The sequence below is a fragment of the Phaenicophaeus curvirostris genome, chromosome 6, assembly GCF_032191515.1.
Source record: "Phaenicophaeus curvirostris isolate KB17595 chromosome 6, BPBGC_Pcur_1.0, whole genome shotgun sequence".
In the NCBI taxonomy this organism is placed as follows: domain Eukaryota; kingdom Metazoa; phylum Chordata; class Aves; order Cuculiformes; family Cuculidae; genus Phaenicophaeus; species Phaenicophaeus curvirostris.
The window spans coordinates 26,188,969-26,209,769 of record NC_091397.1 but is presented as its reverse complement, the minus strand read 5'-3'; the positions used below and the strand labels follow the sequence as shown (position 1 = coordinate 26,209,769).

The 20,801-nt window shown below is 39.0% G+C and overlaps 1 protein-coding gene across 1 annotated transcript in view; it reads right to left on the bottom strand.

Annotated features, from left to right (window-relative positions):
- Positions 1 to 2,628: 2,628 nt before the first annotated feature.
- Positions 2,629 to 20,801, bottom strand: part of COL1A2 (collagen type I alpha 2 chain) — a 39,545-nt gene continuing 21,372 nt past the window's right edge. The window contains exons 30-52 of the mRNA XM_069859647.1: positions 20,089 to 20,133; positions 17,850 to 17,948; positions 17,008 to 17,115; positions 15,650 to 15,703; positions 15,050 to 15,103; positions 14,427 to 14,480; positions 14,269 to 14,322; positions 14,073 to 14,180; positions 13,049 to 13,102; positions 12,902 to 12,955; positions 11,833 to 11,994; positions 10,310 to 10,417; positions 9,775 to 9,882; positions 8,059 to 8,112; positions 7,846 to 7,953; positions 7,598 to 7,651; positions 7,122 to 7,229; positions 6,447 to 6,500; positions 6,208 to 6,315; positions 5,542 to 5,788; positions 4,935 to 5,125; positions 3,621 to 3,863; positions 2,629 to 3,047 (exon numbers count right to left, since the gene is read on the bottom strand). Of these exons, the coding sequence (XP_069715748.1) occupies positions 2,901 to 3,047; positions 3,621 to 3,863; positions 4,935 to 5,125; positions 5,542 to 5,788; positions 6,208 to 6,315; positions 6,447 to 6,500; positions 7,122 to 7,229; positions 7,598 to 7,651; positions 7,846 to 7,953; positions 8,059 to 8,112; positions 9,775 to 9,882; positions 10,310 to 10,417; positions 11,833 to 11,994; positions 12,902 to 12,955; positions 13,049 to 13,102; positions 14,073 to 14,180; positions 14,269 to 14,322; positions 14,427 to 14,480; positions 15,050 to 15,103; positions 15,650 to 15,703; positions 17,008 to 17,115; positions 17,850 to 17,948; positions 20,089 to 20,133 (2,376 nt within the window). The 3' untranslated portion in view covers positions 2,629 to 2,900. The remainder of the gene's footprint in view (positions 3,048 to 3,620; positions 3,864 to 4,934; positions 5,126 to 5,541; positions 5,789 to 6,207; positions 6,316 to 6,446; positions 6,501 to 7,121; positions 7,230 to 7,597; positions 7,652 to 7,845; positions 7,954 to 8,058; positions 8,113 to 9,774; positions 9,883 to 10,309; positions 10,418 to 11,832; positions 11,995 to 12,901; positions 12,956 to 13,048; positions 13,103 to 14,072; positions 14,181 to 14,268; positions 14,323 to 14,426; positions 14,481 to 15,049; positions 15,104 to 15,649; positions 15,704 to 17,007; positions 17,116 to 17,849; positions 17,949 to 20,088; positions 20,134 to 20,801) is intronic.

Sequence of the window (20,801 nt, the reverse complement as noted above, 5' to 3'; positions counted from 1 at the left end):
GTGCAAACCAACTGCAAGAGCTGTTGCCCATCACAACTAGTAAAATTCAGCTGTCAAGGGGATTGTGTAGCAAGCCCCATTCATACACACAGAGGCACTTCAGACACTTCTGAAGACTTTTTAGTAAGATTTATGGATGTGGTAAAGAATATTTGCATGGGAGACTTCAGGCTTCAGCTTAGATGCAATTCGAAGCACGTATTAGCAGGAGCCTTGTAATCTCTGTTCTTCTCCTGAGGAGGTGGCGCAAGGAACTGACAGACATTTATTGGTCACACAGGTGGGTGGTCATTTCCACAGAATCCAGGGTGGGAAGTGGTCTGGATGCTGCAGTACTTTGATTTACACAATCATACCTCAACCAAGAGCACTGTGTATGTCGGTGGCCCCTCAGTCTCTCTACCTAGCCTCACGCAGCCCCTCCAGCAATTCTGTTCCTATGCAGTACAGGCAGGGCTTGCTGCAAGCTTTATCTTTCATTCAGTTACTCCAGCTATTTTTCTGTCTTCCAGGTTTTTTTCTCTTACTGAATACAGACTTCAACCTATTTTAACCCTGCTGTTCTAGCTAATTTATGCTGGTGGTGTAGTTGCGTTACTGCTGATGTCTACCTGCTTGTAATTACTGTCTCCAGAGATAATCAGTATAGGGAGGCAGACCACTCTCAGAGATGATTAAGCTCACTTACCCAGAAGTTTACTCAACATTTTAAATTCCAAAAATTAGACTATATGAAGGGTCCCTGCGCTGTCTGCAGTTCATTGCTTATTTTCAGCTACAGTTCTCTGAGAGAAAAGGCAGTATCTTCAATATTCCATGTAGCATAAGCAAGATGCTTGATTGGGCAGTAAGTTCTGAGGAGCTCAAAACCTACAGGGCAAACTGAGTATCTTTGAGTACCTTCTTGGTGCTAATGAGGCTGGAAGTCAGGATGTAGGTGTTACGTATTTTTTCTGGTTTAAGTTCCATATGAGCCCACGTTTGTAGCTGAGGTGTTTAAACACAGAAGAATTCAGATGTTACCAATGGGCTGGTAGAAAGGAAGCATTTTCTGCCTAGCAGGACAGGCTGTGGACTAGGTCACAGGCAGCAAAGGAGAAATCAGAGGATGACAAAAGACATTTGCTCCCTGTATTCCTTTCTAAACCTCAAATCTTACTTTACTGTCTTTTTTTTTTTTCTTCCCAGGCAGCAATAGTTCATGTCCTAACCCTAGCAATAACCTTTGCATACATCCCAGGGGATTACAGATAAAATTCTATCTTTTTAGTCCCTGTAGGAACTTCTTGGTGTGTAGATAATCTATGTGAGAAAAGAAACTCTTACTGTTTTAAAGCATTTAATTATTTTCTTTTTATAACGCCTGCTGATTAAGCCCATCTTACTTCTCCTCTTACCTGCCTTTGCTGTCGTCCTCATGGCCTGTTATGTGCTCTCCCAAGTGCCTTTCCAGTTCCAAAACCATAGCTGTTGGAACTGCAGTTCATTCAGAGTTTTCAGAAAAGTACCCTATAATAGCTGCTTCTTAAAAGGACTCAGGTAAGAACCATCTTTGCTTCTCATGGTGTTTTTTACGATAATAAATTATGAAGCTTAACAACACCAAATAGGTTCTGTGTCTCACACAGAACTGAGTAACTACAGGGGGTTAGCAAACCCTGATCTTCCTGACAATTGAATTTAAGGATTCCTTGCATGGACTTCTGCACATCATTTCAAAAGCACACAGCACAGTTCTGCTGATTACAGCACAGCATTAGCCTGCACAGCGCTCTTGAGCCCAAGGTTTGTGTTCTAGTGTTAAGACAGAAGCCTCATTTTTCCTTCTTTTGGCCATGAATCCCACGTAGCATTTGGAAAAAAAGGATGATTTCTGCTTTTGAATTTCTCATACGGTGAGCATCAAGTTACTGAGCTTCTTGTGGACTTTTCAAAAGGTGATATTGAAATGAAAGAGTTGCATAGAATCTTACGAACACCCATAAGACAATTGTAGGCAGGCTTCAAATGCTCTAGGCAAATATTTTAAGCAATGGGCCAAGAAAGTTGCAGTAGTGCAAACATATGGGAAATCTTAGATATGAATATCTGCCAATGCATCTAAGCAAGTAACTTAACTCATTAAATAGTTTCTTTTGGAACACTGGACATGCTTTATTTCATTTTTTTCACAATTTATTTAAACATCTCACATATACAAAATACATTTTATTTCTTCTTCTTGAGAAATGATGACTTTTTTTACCCATTGTAGAAGATGGAAATGTGATTTGAGAGCAGGAGCACTTGGTTTTGGAGGAAAAGGACAAAGATGAGGAAATGATCCACATGCTTAAGCTGCGGGTGAGACAGGACATTCTAAGTTTTGAGACAGACTTCAAAGACACAGAGAAGTGATACTTTAAATGCTACTAGCACCATCAAAGTTCAAGTATTGGAAAGATACCCCGTAGTAATGCAATTAGCACCACTGTATTTTGAGTGGAACTGAAAGTACCTCAGATCATACAGAGAAGTACCTACAAAAGACATGGATCACACTTGATTTAGTGTATGAGGTAGTTTAAACCTTGGAAGCCATGGTTTTAAACTTCCTCGGTGGAAGATATTCAAAGGCCACAAGTGGTGCAAACTTTCATGATTTTTTATTTTGTTTTTTTTTTCTTTACAAAGGTTGACATTTCCCAAAGTAAGGTGTTAATTCTTGAAAAACTTCCAAGTCCTTTTGGGGCTGTATTAAATTTCATTGCACACAATGTTCCAATCGATTCTTCTCCTTCTCTTTTGCCCAGAGTTTAAGCAAGTAGATGAACAGAAGAAATGGAAGGAGTCAGCTTTCATTACAAAAAGAAATGACAAAAGAATAATTTGGGAGAGGATTTAAGTTAATTTTAGTTCATTCATTTGAAACAGACTGGGCCAATTTCCACACCAAATTCTTGGTCAGCGCCGCCAATATCCAAAGGTGCAATGTCAAGGATGGGCAGGCGAGATGGCTTATTTGTTCTGTATTCGATGATTGTTTTGCCCCACTTATTGTTCTTTCTCTGCAAGAGAAAATTCATTACATTTGTTATTGCATTGTTCATAGTACTGAGAATTGTTTCACCTGACTGGATAATTCCTGAAAGAATTTCATACTAATTTTGCTGTCACTGTTTGCAAATCAGATACCCATATGCAGCTACTTACATCTCTGATACAGGGAAAATATTTACTTTAATCTTCTGAAATCATTTGTGTGATGGTCTACATAAACTACCCTATCATTCACACTGATGGTAAATCCTCAGAGACTCTGCCTGGGTTTTTGAGGACTTAAAGATCCTGCCCGATTTTCTCACTCATCTTCAGCTTACATGGAATTTGGGTCTGGTTGCTCTGAAAAGCTTTTTTTCCCCACTCCACACTGCACAGTACAAGGTAGGCTTTGCTTGTACTCCAGTCCTTCCAATTTGTTAAAGAACTGACATAGTTGGTTTTGTAGGCTACTAATCTTCACTATGTAAAATTTTGCTTCTCTGACTGATAATCTAATTCTTAATCAAAGCAGAACTCTGATCCTAACCACGTGTTTAAGCACAGGCAATCATGATGCCCATGGTTTCTGCACTACTTACAGAGCAGCCATCCTCAAGAACACTGAAAGTGAATCTGCTGTTGCCTTCGGCTCGTAGTTCGACATCGTTGGATCCCTGAAGTATAACAGCCTTTTTAAGGTTGCCAGTTTCCTCATCCATGTAAGCAATGCTGTTCTTGCAGTGGTAGGTGATATTCTGGGAGGCATGGTTGGCCAGCAGGCGCAAGAAGGCAAGTTGAGTGGCCATATCCTTTGAGGTCACTCCATCATCATTGTATTCAAACTGAAAAAACATAAAGGAACTCAGTCAATTGTATCACTGGGGAAAGGTGGATGTTTGTAATGGAAGCATATAGTATTTTTTCTAGGAACATTAAAAAAATAATCACATACGTTTGCAAAGACTTGTCTTTTGTAACTACAGAGCATCAATAAAACTAGTAGGAGGTAGGTTGAAAACCAGACATGAGTGGATGTAGTTCAATTGTAGAACTCTGTTCCAAGATAGGGTCTTAACAGTTTATGTGGATTCAAACAAGGTCAAGGAAGAGAAATCTGTTTTTCCCATAGATACACAGAAACAATACCTGTCCCAAGAAAACCCTGATTTTTTTTTTTGTTAAATAGAATAGAGTCAATGGATATCAAATGTTTAACTCATTCTTCTATTCTTTTACAGCATCTACTTCTAGCTACTGTAAGAAACAGGACCCTAGACCACCCTGGACCTTGTTCGGACCCATTTTGATGAATCTTAACTTCCTACATTAAAAATCTTAGGCACTGCAATGTCATCATTAGGTCAACTAAATTTAATTTAAGAATCATGTAATTAGATTGCCTTAGCTGTACCAAAGTGATGTCTTGCAATTGGCTGGTTCAGTGTCTAGCATGCAAGTAGACATATTTCTTGTGTTTACTTACACCAACAGTTAGGAAAGTAACAGTGTCATACACTCAGGATCTATGATGTGTAATATCTTTCCAGAAACAGGTCATATATAAAAAATCTCAATTAAAAGAATAAGAAAAGATATTTTTCTTACTTTTTCAGACAGTTTATGGACTGTCTTTATACTAATGTCCCATACTCCAGTACAGGCTCCCCTTAGTCAAGCTGAATTGATCACTTGCAGACACCAAGAAAAGTTAGAACAATACTGAGAAGTCCTTCTAGCAAATTGTGATCCAAACCAGAATTGAAGCTCTGTTCCCTTGAGATCAAAGATTATTTCCCTTTTCCAATTTTCTGCTCTAAGAGTTTAATTTATGTGTTTGCTTACTGAGAGTCAGTGAAGTGGGAATTCTTCAGACACTACTGTAGGAAACAATCATCCTCTCATACATCACTTACCTGGCTGCCACCATTGATAGTTTCACCATACCATATGTGCTTCTTGTCCTTGGGATTCTTGCTGACATACCAGTTCTTAGCGGGAATATTGTCAGGGTTGGCATGGATGCAACTCTCACCAGTGGCAAAGTCACAGTATGCTCTAATGGCATCTGCAGTGCAGCCTTGGTTAGGATCAATCCAGTAGAAGCCTGTCATTGAAGAAAGAAATGTGGACAATGGCTCACTCAGCCTTACATTTGCATTCAGTTTATATTCACTTGTTTGATTTAGGAACTCAGAGAGAGGTCACAAATATCACAACTAGGTATAATGTTAAGATGATAACTGGGATAAATACATATTTCAGATTGCTAAATTATAAAACACTCTACTTGAAAGCTAGGGTTAAAATGTTTGTATTTTGAAAATGTATTGCTATAATAGTTCAACAATAGCTGTAAAGAGCTTTTTGGAATGTCCTTGTATCTATTTTCAGTGGGGGCAGAGAATACTTCATTGCTTATTTAGTATTCTCACCGGGTGGCCAAGGTTCGTATTCAAAGAAAGCTAATAAGCTGGAAGTAGTCCCTGAGCCAGAAAGGGCAAATATCTGGCACTAACATACCGCTGGTCCATTCTGGGTGGCTAAGTCTTAGGTCACGGCAGGTGCGAGCTGGGTTCTTTCTGGAGCCTTCTGGGGTCAGCAGGGTCTCAATTTGGTTGTTCAATGTTTTTAGAGTGGCATCAACTTCATAATCCTTGGGTCTGAGAGAAGGTTGATCAGCCCGGTAGTATTCTGCATCAAAGCCAACTTCGTACCCACCACCATTGGGACCAGGGGGACCGGGGGGACCAGGAGGACCAGGAGGACCCTGAAGTTTTTCAAAAGCAAAAGATGAAAAGAGGTTTGTTAGACATATTATGCTCTAACTTACATGCTTCCACACATGCATAGTCCTACCTAATTCCTAGTACCCTCAGCTCTAATCTTGAGGCAGCACACATGTATCTGTCCTGTGGTGACTACTATGAGCTCAAGCAGTAGAAGATGCATAGTGTAGGACTACTGCATCTTCTTTATGTATTTGCTGTCTGGTCACAAGGAAGGAGCAAGGACTTCAGTTTTAGGCCTGTTTGGGAAATGTTTAACGTTAGATAACAAGAGACATTTGAAAGCCTTTTTTTAAAAAAAAAAAATCACATCTTTTCCTGAACTGCTAGGCTTTTGAAGTTATTTTCTTGTAACTCTGACATAGATGTGTTAGATGAACAAAAAATAAATTATACTTACAGCAGGGCCTTGGCTACCATGAGAGCCACGCACACCAGCAGGGCCAATAGGTCCAGGAAGACCATTGCGACCGTCTTTACCAGGAGGACCGGAAGGACCAGGTGGACCCTAAAAGGAAACTCAAAAAGTTTAACGACAGTAGAAAACACTACAGAGATATTCATATAAATAGAAGCGTACATATATATTGGACAAAAGGAATGGGAAGGTAACTTGAATATGGTCTTAAAGTCACGTACCCTTGGGCCAGCAGGGCCAGTGTTACCAGGAGGACCTTGATCACCATGTTGGCCCTATTGGGAAAGATAAATGCATAGTCATTAAAAAAAATGCAGTGGCACACATTTGTATTAGCAGGATTCAAGAGGGAGTTATAATCAACATGTGGATCTGGGCTCAGAGAATGGTAATCTAGGACTAGTGGCATTTATTAGTGGAGTGTGGGTGTAAAATTCCTGGTCTGAGGAAGGAGGAGAGAGAAGGTAAAGAGGTATTTAAGGGGATAACCTATAAAAGTCTCTATGTTGTTTCTTCAAATTGTCTGAGAAGGCTTTAAAATAAAAGACAATTCCTAAAGGGGATACTAGAAATTAAAGGGAAGAAAATCTACAAATTACTTCTGCTTCTCTGTGATGCAAAGGCTTTACAATTTCTGGCCAAAATAAGAAATAATATTAAGACAGAGCTTTTTGAATTCTGTGTTAGTCGAATGAAGCAGAGTATCAAAGGCAATATAAAAATTTGCCATTCTAAGTGAAGAATATTGAGAAGAATCTTATAGCCTTTGAAAGATGATACAGATTGGAGTAAGTGCTATCAACCTGCTACATTGTGCATATGTAATTCCACATTAGGGTGACCTTATTTCATTTCTTTGTTCTTTGTATTCAAAACACTGAAAATCATTTACTTACAGCAAGACCAGGAAGGCCCTGCAATCCATTGTGTCCCTTCAAGCCAGGCAGACCTCTAGGACCCTTATCACCGGGTAAACCTTTCTCACCACGTGGACCTTGTGGGCCCTAGGAAGGCATATAGGCATCAGAGGAAGAAATTAGAAGGCTTCAAGCATATACTACTGTGAAATCAAGAACTAAGCATCAGCATTCTACATTATGCCATAGGCTGCCCCTGATTTAAATATGTGTGTGTGCGTGTGCGTGTATTTCTGTATATTCTGTTAGCATACCCAGGAAGATGGTCAATCCCAAAAGCTTCAGGATTGGTCCCATAAGAGAGAATGCTGATTGAGAGTCCAGATCTATATTTAGAGTTCCTTAAGCATTAGTTTTTGGGCCCATATCTTGAATACAGTCATAAGTCCTTTACTAATAAAGCATGTTTTCTCTTCTTGCCTTCGTGTGGTAACGTATTTAGAAATCAGACTTACAGCAAGACCTCTTGGACCAAAAGCACCAGCAGGACCAACAGCACCAGCAGGACCCTGAAACAGGAACATAAAACACATGTCACTGCTGCCTATTATAGCTAATAAAAAGTTCTATGTTCAATGTATTTGGCAGAAAGCAAAGTAATAATCCATACATTGTAAGGGTTTGCTGTATAATGTACACACATGACAGACAAATGTTAGCCCTGTGTTAATAAAAATAAAAAAAAAAAAAAAAATCAGCTTACGGGATCACCACGGTTTCCAGGCTTTCCAGAAGGACCAACTTGGCCATGAGGACCAGGAGCACCCAGAGCACCACTGGGACCAGGGCTACCAGGAGCACCACGTTCACCCTGGGAACAAACGAATGCAAAGGGAGAGACAGTGTGTTACTGCTGACTTACGTATCTTGGAATAGTTCTTCCATGATTATGAAATAAAAGAAAAGAACAAGTTACCTTGAAACCTGGAGCACCATCACGTCCTGGAGGACCATCGTTTCCAGGATTGCCCTGTTAAAATACCATGAAAAAGCATTAAATTTCATCAGCCTTCATCTCACACCGAACTGTTTGTCAGTTCAATTGCTCCTATTGAGAGTAATAAGACATTGAAATGGTTAGAACGAATCTCAAAGAACTCTTCCTTATAGATGCCAATCTCAAATCTCTTAAATATATTAACGTTATCAGAAGAATAAGATGGCCTTCAAATATTTTAGGTTTTAAAAGTTCAGTATAAAAGAAAATGACTGGGTTTTACTGTATTTCTGTAAATGCAAGACAATAGTGGTTGTCATCTAGCTTGCACTCTTGTAAAACTGAGACCAGCTTTCTAGAAGAAAAATGCCGGTGGTGAGAAAAGGACTTCAACATTCGTCACAGCTAAATTACATAGCTGTGGTAATTCACAACCTTAAACGGCTTCCTTTTAGAATGTTAATTTCACTTCAACTGTTTCAACTTTTCCTTCAGATATGTTCCATGGAACCCAAAGTTTATTTAATTCTTATAAAATAAAACTAGCATTCTCTGATTTTTTTGAAATCCTGTGAGCCTCAGGACTCACAGGAGTCCTGTATTAACAATGCTTCAGGTTATCAAATAAGTTTCCTTGATAAGGTCCACAGAAAGTTTTAAGCAGTCATCCTTACAGGAGACCAGACGATGTGTTAGTACTTTAACTGTTCTTATACTGTAAGTCATGCATAGCCACCATATGGATACTCTTCAAGGTGAACTACAAACTTGGATGGTTAAATGGGACAAATAAGTTTATTTGCTGCTCTATGAAGAACTGGGAGCAGGGCCCCACTCTCCAAGTAATCACCTATAAGGCCGGGCATTAGAGGGAGCAATTTGTTCCTCTCCAGTGTTCCCACATTCCCTCTTCTACAAAGGACTCAGGTCCTCCACTGTGTCTTAGCCTGCACTGATCTCTGCAATTCAGAAGTACCTGTCACACAGGCCAGAGTTTGGTCTATCATGCTTTTAGCCTACCAAGATACTTCACATTTTAAAGTGACAGAATTGGGAAACATTACTTATCTCAGCCTCAATGTTAAAGTGTACCCCTTTCCTTAGGGCTCCAAAACAGTGTTGAGTGCAGCACAAGTCCAATAACTGAATTCCAACATTTTGTGTAATGTGCTTCATACACCTTCTGAGCAGGCCTTGGGTTAAAAAAAATCTTTTCTTTAAACCACAAATCACTAGACCCCTCGAGTAAAAGCGACTGCAATTTTTATGCTTCCCTGAAAGATATGCATATTGCACCTAATCTGATGCTTGAGAAAATTTGCTAATAACAAGCTTTCCAGATCTATTCTTCTCTCTATAGCCAAAACTTTAGCCTCTAGGTTGTGCTGTTTTTCTCAGCTGAAGTAATCTTTTTCCCATTCCATCTTTCTTGGCAATTAAGTAAAAAGTCAAAAGATTCTGATAGTGACTCCAGGAAATACTTCAGACACAACTTGTTCCTTGAAGAATTTGCCTCCCAGTTGACGGTGGGAATCCATGCCTATTAGAATCCTGCTGTAATTTTCCCTGCAGGCACTGGAAGGTACAAGTCTGCTAGCAGAACAACCTCCAGTTGCATCCATCTTTTCCGTGTGTTTGTCTTTGGCTCAGAGTAAAAGAAAAGCAATCTTGAAGAGAAAAGAAGACATAGCTTACATCACGGCCAGCTTCACCAGGAGCACCATTTGGACCAGGAGAACCCACAGGACCAGAGGGACCACGGGCACCAGGAGGACCAGCAACACCCAGGGGACCAGGTTCACCCTAGTACAGAAAAATGGCAACAAAAAGCGCCATTATAATACAACACAAACCAGTCTTGCAGAACTTTTGGCCCGTATCTATGAGAGACATTTCTCTGCAATCAATTCTGGGAGTGAAATAGATTCAGTATATAAGAAACATACCTAACTATACCAAATATTATCTTAATTCTAAAATTTCTACCTCTACTAGCAGAAACCTCTGATGCTATTAAAAAATATACACCCCTGCAGACACAAGTCCTGTTTGTCTGCAGCAACAATAATTTATTCCACTGCTCTACGCCTGTTAGATTTGTATCCTCTGTTTGCAGCAGCAATGGGAAAAGCAGAATCTGCATCTCCTCTTCCCTCGTTTCTGTTAAGAGGAGACCTCAACTTTTTTCTTTACTCCTATCTGTTAAGCAGTTAATTAGTCATATACTCACTGTTGCTCCAGAGACGCCTGGAAGACCACGTTCTCCTCGAGAGCCAGGCAGACCAAGGATACCAGGGGCACCAAGAATACCCTGAGGACCTGGGGTACCAGGAGGACCCTGTGAAATGAAAACAATATTATTTATATTAACAGAGAACAATCAATTTTTAATGGCCTTCCACTTTTGTTTTGCTCTACAACAGTACCAACTGCTTTCCAAGGATCTCAATGTACGTCAGTGCTATTTCCTGAATGGAAGAAGTTATAACCATGTCACAAGACTTTAAACTCCAAAGCTCAAAGTCTGTAAGAACTTAATGCTGGTCATACTCTCCTCATATTTTCCAGTGAAAATGCTGTTTCTGAACAACAATATAGATGTTTTTCCCCTTCCCATTCAATAACAATGAGTGATGCATTAAAACTGGGGTATTCAGTACAGAAAAGATATCTTTGTGAGCGAATTCCATAGCGAAGACACTGATCATCTGAGACTGATCCTGAGGCAGTCTTGATGGTCTCTATGTGGCATCTCAAGTCTCCAAACAACCCTTAGAGCTTGATACTGACCATTTGAAGAGGTTAAGTGACTTCTACATTTCCTTGAAATTTGAGCATATGTGGTACTAGACTTGGTAATCATCCTGACAGATTACTCTGAGTTATTATCCTAATTTACTGTTAAACCTACTAGTTCAATTATTTTTTTCACAGTTGAAATTAAATTAGAACATAAAAATTAAAAACTCTGTGGGTTTATATTGGAAATTAAAGGCCAAATTTTCAATTGTCACTTAAAAAATTGTAACATGCATATCTGATAATGACACTGCAGATTTTATTCTTAGTTACAACTTCTTCACAGAAGAAATTTCTACAAATTTTTATTGGGAAACAGAGTGGTAACTCGAATGAGTGCATAATTCTGTAAGACAGGAAAGCGTCTGACTTTAAAAAAGCCAATAATTCTAATGTACAAGCTTAAAGATACTCAAAATTAATTTATTTGCACAACTCTGTCACCCTGTGATCAGACTACTTTAACTTTGTGATCCCCACAAATTAAAGTTTCTGATACAGAAATGAATTGAGATTGTTTAAATGGATGTTCACATGTTGGAATTAGATGATCTTTAAGGTCCCTTCCAACCCAAACCATTCTATGTTCCTCCCTCTTCCATCCAGGATGCTCAGTTTCAGAGAAGGAGACTCTGCTACCCTTTCTCAGACTAAGTAACAATTTCTTCTGCAGTTAGCCTTGTTGCTTTCATGTGGGCTACTTGCAGAAAAAGATCAACTCACCACAAGGAAAAAAAGTGAAAAATCTGACTCAGAGATCGCGTTCACTTTTCAAGGCAGTTTGTCAAACATGTCTATAAATTTCTTGAGTCTCAGTGGAGCTTCTACTTAAAGGTTTGCTAAGTTTGTGAATAAGATATAAAAGCCCTTCAAAAATACCAGAACTATCTTAGAAGCCATAACATTTACATGAAGAATAACACTTTTAACAAGATGTGATAGTCAATAACTTACAGCAGCACCAGCTTCTCCAGATGGACCCTTCTCACCAGCAAAACCAGGTGGACCAGCAATACCTTGTTCACCAGTACGGCCAACTGGACCAACGTCGCCACGGAGACCTCTAGGACCATCTTTGCCAGCTGGGCCAGGAGGACCAGGGGGACCAGTGATGCCCTAGTATTGAGTATGAATATGATGTCATTACAGTACAGAACCATTAACTGGGGAGAACAGAGAAATTTCATTTTACCACAAAAATTGTGCTCTACAATAAACAGGTTACCAGCTCTTCTGAAGCAGGAGCTTCTACTGCTTTTGCTAGCAGGAGACAGCTGGTATCAGTAGAATTATTGAACTGAGAGATTTATTTTTATTTTTACTCAGTGCAAGTGGAAGTGGCAAAATTTGGCAGGAAAATATTGATTTGGTTCTGGAGACATTATTTGCAACTACAAAATCTATGAGAAAATACCTCTTCTGATTCAACAGGATTATTTGCTTTGGATACTAGCATTTACAATGTATTTAAATGTATCCAAGGAAAGAGGCGCCTTTTGGTAAAGGTTGGAAACACCTTTGAAAAGAAAGCTACAAATGCCAATTTGAAGTGAGAATTTTTGGTTGAAAAATAAAGGAGGGATTCACATTCTTAAAGACAATGAGAGGTTGCTCTACTTGAGGCAGGGGCTGGAACTGCAAATACTTCAGACTGTGTGGACAGAAGATAATGTTAACCTTGAAATGGGACACGACTTTCTTATTCCACTTAAAATCAATGGCTATGCAGTTATGCATGGTGGACAAAACCAAAAAAACCACGTATTTTCACAAATTCTTAGGCACCTCAAAATGCAGAGGGATGCTTGATGGATCATAAAAACCCCAACAAACTGAATGTATAAATCCTACTTTGGGAATTTAAACAGTTAAGATACCTTTTCTTATCTCATTCATTCCTTAAGGATCTGAAGTGATTCCAGGGCAGCTAGAATTTGTGTCCATGTAACAAAAATTAGGATTATTCCTAATCAATGCAACTTCTGATTTATCTACCATTGGAAGTTCTTCACTAGTTACTTACAGCAGGGCCAGGAGGACCAACTCTTCCAGCAGCACCAGGGAAACCAGTCATGCCCTAAAAAAAAAATTGAAAAGGAAGATTTGGATTAATGGAAACAATTACTTCATGAAAGGCAACAATGTTAGTACTAAAAGCCTGAAGACTTACAGGAGGACCAGCATCACCACGAGGGCCAGCAGGACCAGCAGCACCAGCAGGACCCTATGTATGAAGGATTGAAAAAGACAGAAGAATCAAGCAAAGACTGTTAATGTTCCCTATTCAGAATAAGGGCTCACTCATGAAAGTTAAGAGCAATTTGCTTTTTATTTTAACAGGAGAAGGACTGGGCCCAAACCAGCAATTCCCATCCTGATACTAGAGTAGTAAATTCTCATAAGTGTTTCAAGTCAGTATTCTAAGGACTGAGAAGTTGCATAAGGCATTTATGTTTCAAATGAATTTGCCTTGCAAATGTCACGTTAATCTAAGCAACTCTGGAAGTTAAAATGTGAAAGACACAGTAAGGCAAAGACTAGCAAGTTGTCCGTTCGCACTGTATGACTAATAGAGCCACACAGTGCAAGCACCTGGTATTTCTCTATTAGAAGCATATTGTTAGAATTCCAAGCCATGTTGTCTTGCAACACTTTATTTTAAATACCAGGGCCCAACTTTGTGCAACATTTCAACCAGTTCTCCAAACATGGCTTCACGCAGGTGAAATAGCACATACATTTGGGCTAGAAAGGTGATAGCATATGAAAAGTCCACATGTGAGCAAATGAACAGGCAAATTTGCACATATACTTCTGGATGACTGGGTCTGAAAGTCAGACTGTGACAGCACATCATGTCTGAGAAGTAGGTACCAACACCCTCAGCTCAGAACTTATCCACAATCATCCCTGAATGTTCCAGGATAGATTGATTTTGCTGATCTTCAGGGCAAGTTGAAAATTAACTTTTTTTCTCTTCATTTTGGTTCTAGACTCGCAATCTGAGCCCACATAAATAGATTGACAAAGTTTATATAATGCCTGAAAATCAGTATGGTGACTGTCCTCACAGCCTAATTTGAGGTTTTGTTTCTTTAATTACCTTGTCAAAATTCAAGGCCTTTAGACTAGTGTATTGCTTGCATAGCGCAGTTAAGAATGGTGCATTTTATAAAGACACAGTTTTAACTTACTGGTGGTCCAGAAGCACCAATTGGGCCAATAGCGCCTGTTGGGCCACTTTCACCCTTAGGTCCTTTAGGCCCACGCTCGCCTTTAGCACCAGGCTGACCAGCTGCACCCTATGTGCAGAAAAACAAGGAGATTGAAAAGCATGCCAAAGAAATACAGGAAAATCATGGTATCAATAAAAGTGCAAACAATACTCACAGGAGGTCCAGCAAATCCACTAGGACCTACAGGACCAGGCTCACCACGTTCACCCTAAACAGAGGACAAAAGAGAACAATGGTTGGAATGGGCTTTAAAAGGGCGTTTTTCTGAATATCATGTCTCACACAGGAATAGTTGTAGGAATTGCTACTTACAGGAATACCACGGGCACCAGCAGGACCAGCGGGACCAGAAGGACCTGCTTCTCCCTAAAACAGATGGCAGAAAACATGATGACAATATAGAGGAAGGCCTTACTGCAGTCAGAATAGGGATGATCTTATGGTATAGATGCATGTATTGAGTCTTCCCCTGTCTCCAATGGAAAGGGTATTACTGGAATTGCTTCTGTTTTGATCCACCTGGTATTTAATTTCTAACAATACTTAGACAGCATAAAGAATCATTCTGAGCTAATGTGTTTGCCACCATATCTAAACCTCTTCTCACAGTGTGAAGAGGATTGTGGAGATTAGTCTCAACTGGGAAGAGTTCAGACAAAGCCTAAATCAGAACCTTCTTCCCATGCAACCCACTATGATGTAGATGGGCACTACTCCCAGAACGGAAAAGGTTTGAGAAGATGCTGTGGAAAACTTCACTGAATAGTTCTACAGTCCAAATAACACATGCACCCCAAATCTGAAAAACTGGCAAAACTCATGCATACTGGATTTAAAGATGGAATCGTTTTTTGTGGAACTCCATATTTCAAATGTTCACATGTGGGTAAACTATAAAAAAACAAGACACCTGCTCATTCAAGGAGTAAACTTACCCGATCACCAGCACCACCAGCAGGGCCAGGAGCACCAATGGCACCAGGGAGACCCTATAGGTCAAGGGACAGGACACGATTAACACAATGTAAGCAGAAGTGACTACCTTTAATATTTTTTCTTTTTTTTTCTCCTAGAGAAATTCCTATGTGAATTTCTTCGAGCTGTTTTCAATATAAAGGACACATGACTTTATAAAACAAAATCTATTCTTCTTCCGAAGTTTGGCTTCCATGACAGACATTCACAATCTCAAATTAATGATACTTCCATGTAGCTTTTAGAATTAGCTGTCCAGGCTGAGCTCATGAAGTTAAAGAGGATAATGTCACACTGAACAATTGTCTAGGAAATACAAGGTTCTCTACTGATGCCATTTCTCTGCTTGTGTGCATGAGAAACGATCACTTTTGTCTCTCTCCCACCAGATTCACACATTCTGGCACAAGGGGCAACAAGATCATATTGATTTGTATCAAAAGTCAACAGATATAAGAAAACACAATATAGTGGTAAATGTAAGCCCCGAACATCCTTTTTAGTCACTTAAGTTCTGAGATGTAGCAAATTAAATTCCAGCAGAACTAAAATATACTTACACGAGCACCATCTCTTCCAGTTGCACCAGTATCACCTCTCAGACCTGGAGCACCCTAGAACACACAGAGAGGGAAAAAAAAAACCCCATTATATAGGTAACAAACACAACAGTTTATATGAAAGAAGCCTTGAACTGTTTGCTGAGTATGCATGTATTACTTGCATATCATATGAGATGCTTAGCACACTTCTTATTTGGGGGAATGGACTTTGATTATTACTTAATTCTTATGGCTGAGTATGTATTGATTTACAAGGTGAGAATTTGCAGACAAAGAGGACTGACATGATTTTCGTAACTACGAGCTTGCTTCTTTCATGGGAAATCTATTTTGTTTCCCTCAGGTGGCAATAATTTTGAATGAAATCGAAAATTCAAACCGAAGTTTGAGTATATTTGAGTACAATCCAAATAATGAATGTAAATCCTCCTTCAAAATCCCTTTGCTTTTGGCCAAGAAATAACCATACATAAAAATTCTTCTGGGTATTAATGTAATATGTTCTATTTGAAGCAGGAAAACAACTGCTAAAAACCAGTGATGTCATATGAGTGGACACATGAAATGCCATATATTTCATATAACAAAAAGTCATATCCAGGCCACCACTAGCGTCAAGAAATCAGACCAACAGTCTGTTCTTTTTTTTTTTCAATATATACTGCTCTTCTGCATTAATCTACATATCAGTACATAGTTATGCTAAATGGCTATGGATTTTTTTAGTCAAAACAAGTAAAGTGGTTCCAGAAATCTCAGTTCAGAGGTTAAATAACAAGCAGAAGAGAATATGTACATAATAAGATCAAACTAAATTTAATAGATAATTAAATGGATAAAACAGAGTCAGTAATAGAACTTGCAACCAGACTTCACAGCTTTATATAAGGGCTTACATTGGCTAAAATGTTCTCTGATTTTATAGAAAATGGATATAAACACATTTTTTTATACCTGGTTTACTTATATCATAATCACTGCACCTAGAGTAGTAAAAAATCTGATCAGACTTAGTCCTTTGTAATCAGATGGCCCATTTCCGCAATAAAGCCTGTACTCGAAGATAGCTATAACGTTTCTTTCATAAAGATAAGTTCATTATTAACCAATTCTGTGAAGAACTAACTGACACTATATAAATTCCAAATGCTGAGCAAAGATAAAAATACAATCTCATTAAAAGACTGTCAGTCTGTTAGACCAACAGAAGTTGTACTAGTTATGAGTCACAACTATTGACTACTTATGAGTCATAACATATGGTAAACCAAAGTCACATTGGAGTAACCTGCAGGTTTTTTTCAAGCATCTTCCAAACCCGTGCATGCAGTAATAGAGCAAGATGTCCACCTTACCTTTTCGCCCTTGCCTCCTGGAATACCAGCAACACCTCTCTCTCCAGGGATTCCACCAGGGCCAGCAGGACCAGGACCACCAGGAGGACCAGCATTGCCAGGCTCACCCTAGAAGCAACAGTGTATTGTGTAAGACAGGGTCAAATAATCCACACAAATGGGAACAAAATGATGTCATTACTACTTTGGCCTTCATTCTGCTTGCTTAGAATGACTGTGAGTAGTAGTATTTAATCTTGAGCTATTGTACTTATTTCACATTTTTAGCTAGTGAAGATACCAGATATGAACATTCTCTCTGATTCTGTGGGCTCCTGAGGTTTTAGGGTGTCCCATATTCCAAACTAAAATTCTGTGGAAAGACTACCCATAAAAGCTTTGAAAACTAAGATGCATACTCAGTTAGTATCAAGCCAACACCATTTTGGTAGATTACCGCTTATTATTGTGCTGGTGTTTTGGGGAAAATATTGCTTATTAGATACGATAAGTTCCTGTGTACAAGTAGAGGTGAGTATAAATAGAAGTCAACATGAATTTTGGCCAAATTTCAGATTCTATCTCAAAACAGAATAAGAGTATACCCAGCTGACAAGCTGTATACCAACTCAGTCCTGGCTGGAGTTCCCTTCCCATCATCTATAGTGCTAAGCAAAAAACCCTTTTATATTAGCGTGAACTAGCTGGGATGGAGCTTTACCACTTCAACAAATGACGCAGGGGTTAAGATGTATAGGTAGCTACCTATTACCAGTAATCACGTATGCTTTTAGGAAGGAAGGTTTTGGATTGCTTTCATCAGGAATTCAAGAGTAAGGCAATGGCAACTGGAAAAGACATACCTTGTTACCATCAGGGCCTGGTGGGCCAGATGGACCACGGCTTCCAATGGCACCAGCAGGACCAACAGCACCACTTTCACCAGGAGGACCACGTTCACCCTGCAGGAGACAGTCTGATTTGAGATTTTTCTTGAATCAGGTAGCTTAGAGGTTTAAAAGTGCTGATCAGTAGCAACGACAATGCAATGTATTTTTATCTGAACAAACCATTAAGAACTGTATTAGAATTGTGCAGATATTAACTAAACTGGTCATAAGAATTGGCTCCAGCTTTTGACGCAAATATAAAAAGTGAGATTCCAGAAGGTCTTGCGTCATGACAAGAGCTGACAATTAAAGTACAAGCACTTTTTGAACATGGATTTTGGCTACTGTGCTCATTCTGTTAACAGTTTTGCATTCTATTGTGAAATAGAGCTTCCGATACCAATTTGAAAGCAGTTAATGGATTCTAGTGAAATCAGAACCATAGTAATTTGCAAACAATTAGTTATACACAGTGGCAAATGCCAGATTAATGTTGGAAAACAAAGGTGAGAGCTAAAGCCTATTCATGTGACTTGTACATTATAACAGGTATAAGGATAAATTTTGAAATAGAGGTCATCTGGAGTGTGGAAGTAGCCAAAAACTAGGCTTAAATGCATAATAAATCTATCAACAACAGATCAGTTTTACTAAAGACATCTCAAATTATCCAAATGTGACCAAACTGGACATCAGTGAATAATATGATAAGGCATAATGGAGGTTTTTAGTTATCCTGGAGAATCTGGAAGTTTGTGTAAGAATTACAATATAGTCAAAGAACTGACAAAAAAAAGAGACAGCACACTCCTAAAAACAATCAGCCATGCAGAAGGCTAGTTTATATTGTAGTGATGTTCCCTGATTAATATATTTTGCATTATTTTCACATATATTTTTGTTAATAACAGGGAAGCAGAAAAGATAGAAGTATTTTTATGAACTATGCAGATATCACAAAGGTGGAAGCTCTTCTCAATAGGAAGAAGGGTTGGCATATTACAAAGGAAGAAGTGAATAACCTGCTGGATGGCTGTCACTATGGAATTGGGACAAAATTAAAGAATTTGAAGTACTAGGGCATTTATTTATGAATCAAAATGAGGATTTGAGCTGTAAATGGGAGTTTCAGCTGGTGAAAATGACAGAAAGGGAAAGGTGATAGCTGATAGCCAACAATACAATGCAGACGTGAAAAGGGTAAATGAAATCTAGCACAAGCAATGAGGTACTTCTAGGAAGTGTTAATTTTGTAGCACAAAACATCAGTAAGACGTAGTTTGGAATGAAATACACTCTCACTGGGCACAAGTTGCTTAAGTCAAGCTAAAGCAGAGAAATAACTGCTACTGCAATGACGAAGGGAACTTGGCTTGGATAGATTAGCAAAATGAAAGTTTAAAGAGGACAAGGTTACTAATACAGCCTGAGGGCACTAAATACAGGGAGGGAAAGTGCTATTTAAACTGACTGACATGACTGATAAGAGTGAATAGGAATATTTGTCATGAATACATTTAGTCTGGAAGTCAGAAGAAAAGAAAAGCAACAGAAATAAAAGGTCAGACTCTTTACGGGGGCATTTGGAAACCAAAGAATTAATTAAGCATTTTATAAATTACTCATTGCTCTGTACAAATAGGACCCTCTTGCCATGCAGGAAGGCCTCCACACAAAGATCTTTACAAATGTTTATTCACAGTGCCAGAATAAAGTGGGGAGCACTGTCTTCTAATGACTGTTCCAGGCTCTGGACCCAGCTCACTGTTTGTTCACAAAGATATTACATGGGAGGTAGGAGCTGGCTAGCAGGGGACAGCGACTGAAATGGTCAGGCTAAGAAGGTCTACACACAGGCACTGGAGCTGAAAATTCTTATATGCACCAGGCCTCAGTGTAACACTGTAGGACCAGTCTTTTGTCATTCTCATTCTTGTTGTAAGGTTCATCAATACAAAAGAAAAATTAGATCAGCTCATCAGGATACAATTACTTGGGTAATATTCATACTGCTGATCTAGAAGTTTACTAACATACACACTTTAATCATACACCTTGACATATGGGAAAATTCTCCCTCATTCCTAGGAGTGTGCTGCAATACACTATATTCTGTAACTGAGAAGAACTGTTTGTCTTGAGAAACTTGAGAAACCATTATTACTGAACACATTTAAGACAGTCTGTATTAGATTTCAAATGAGTTACTCACTCTTGGACCAGCAGGACCAGGGACACCAAATTCACCATGAAGACCCTAGAAGAAAGTAGATGCATTGGTAAAGCTTATTTCTAGAGCAAACTCATTAGATTAAATCATGCTTTGTTTCTTAGCAGTAAACAGAAATGCTTCTCAAATTGCAGCAGCATACTGAAAATCTTCAGACTAAAACCAATCTTTTAAATACACAGAAATAAGCCCTTTTCAGATAGCTGCACAGTATCTCAAAGCGCACATGAGAATAGTTTCTCACTCGATGAAAGAGTTAGGTATTAAATTCCAAGCTCCCTTTTCAGGTACATGCAATGTAAACTCTTCTAGAGCACACAGAGAGATGCAACTATAAATATTAAAAGTGGTTATAACACATAAGACACACTATTTGCAGATTACATCACACACTTTAATTGAGCAGAACCTAGAGCCTGCATTACCACTGTACGCCACGGTAAATTCACTGAAATCAGCTGAGGTGCAAAAGCATACAACTGGAGGAATGCAGGTTAGATGAAACCTTGAGGTTTTCAAAAGAAATTTGAAGTAAAATATTTTTCATATCCTGTCTTGTTGTTAGGGGTAGAGAGTATGCTTTATTGCTGCTTAAGGCCCGAAAAGCAAAGGATTGGCTTTGCTTAGTTTCATATTAAAAAACTGAAAAAGAAGCACAATGCAAATTCCAGGGGACCTTCTCCATTTGTGGTGAG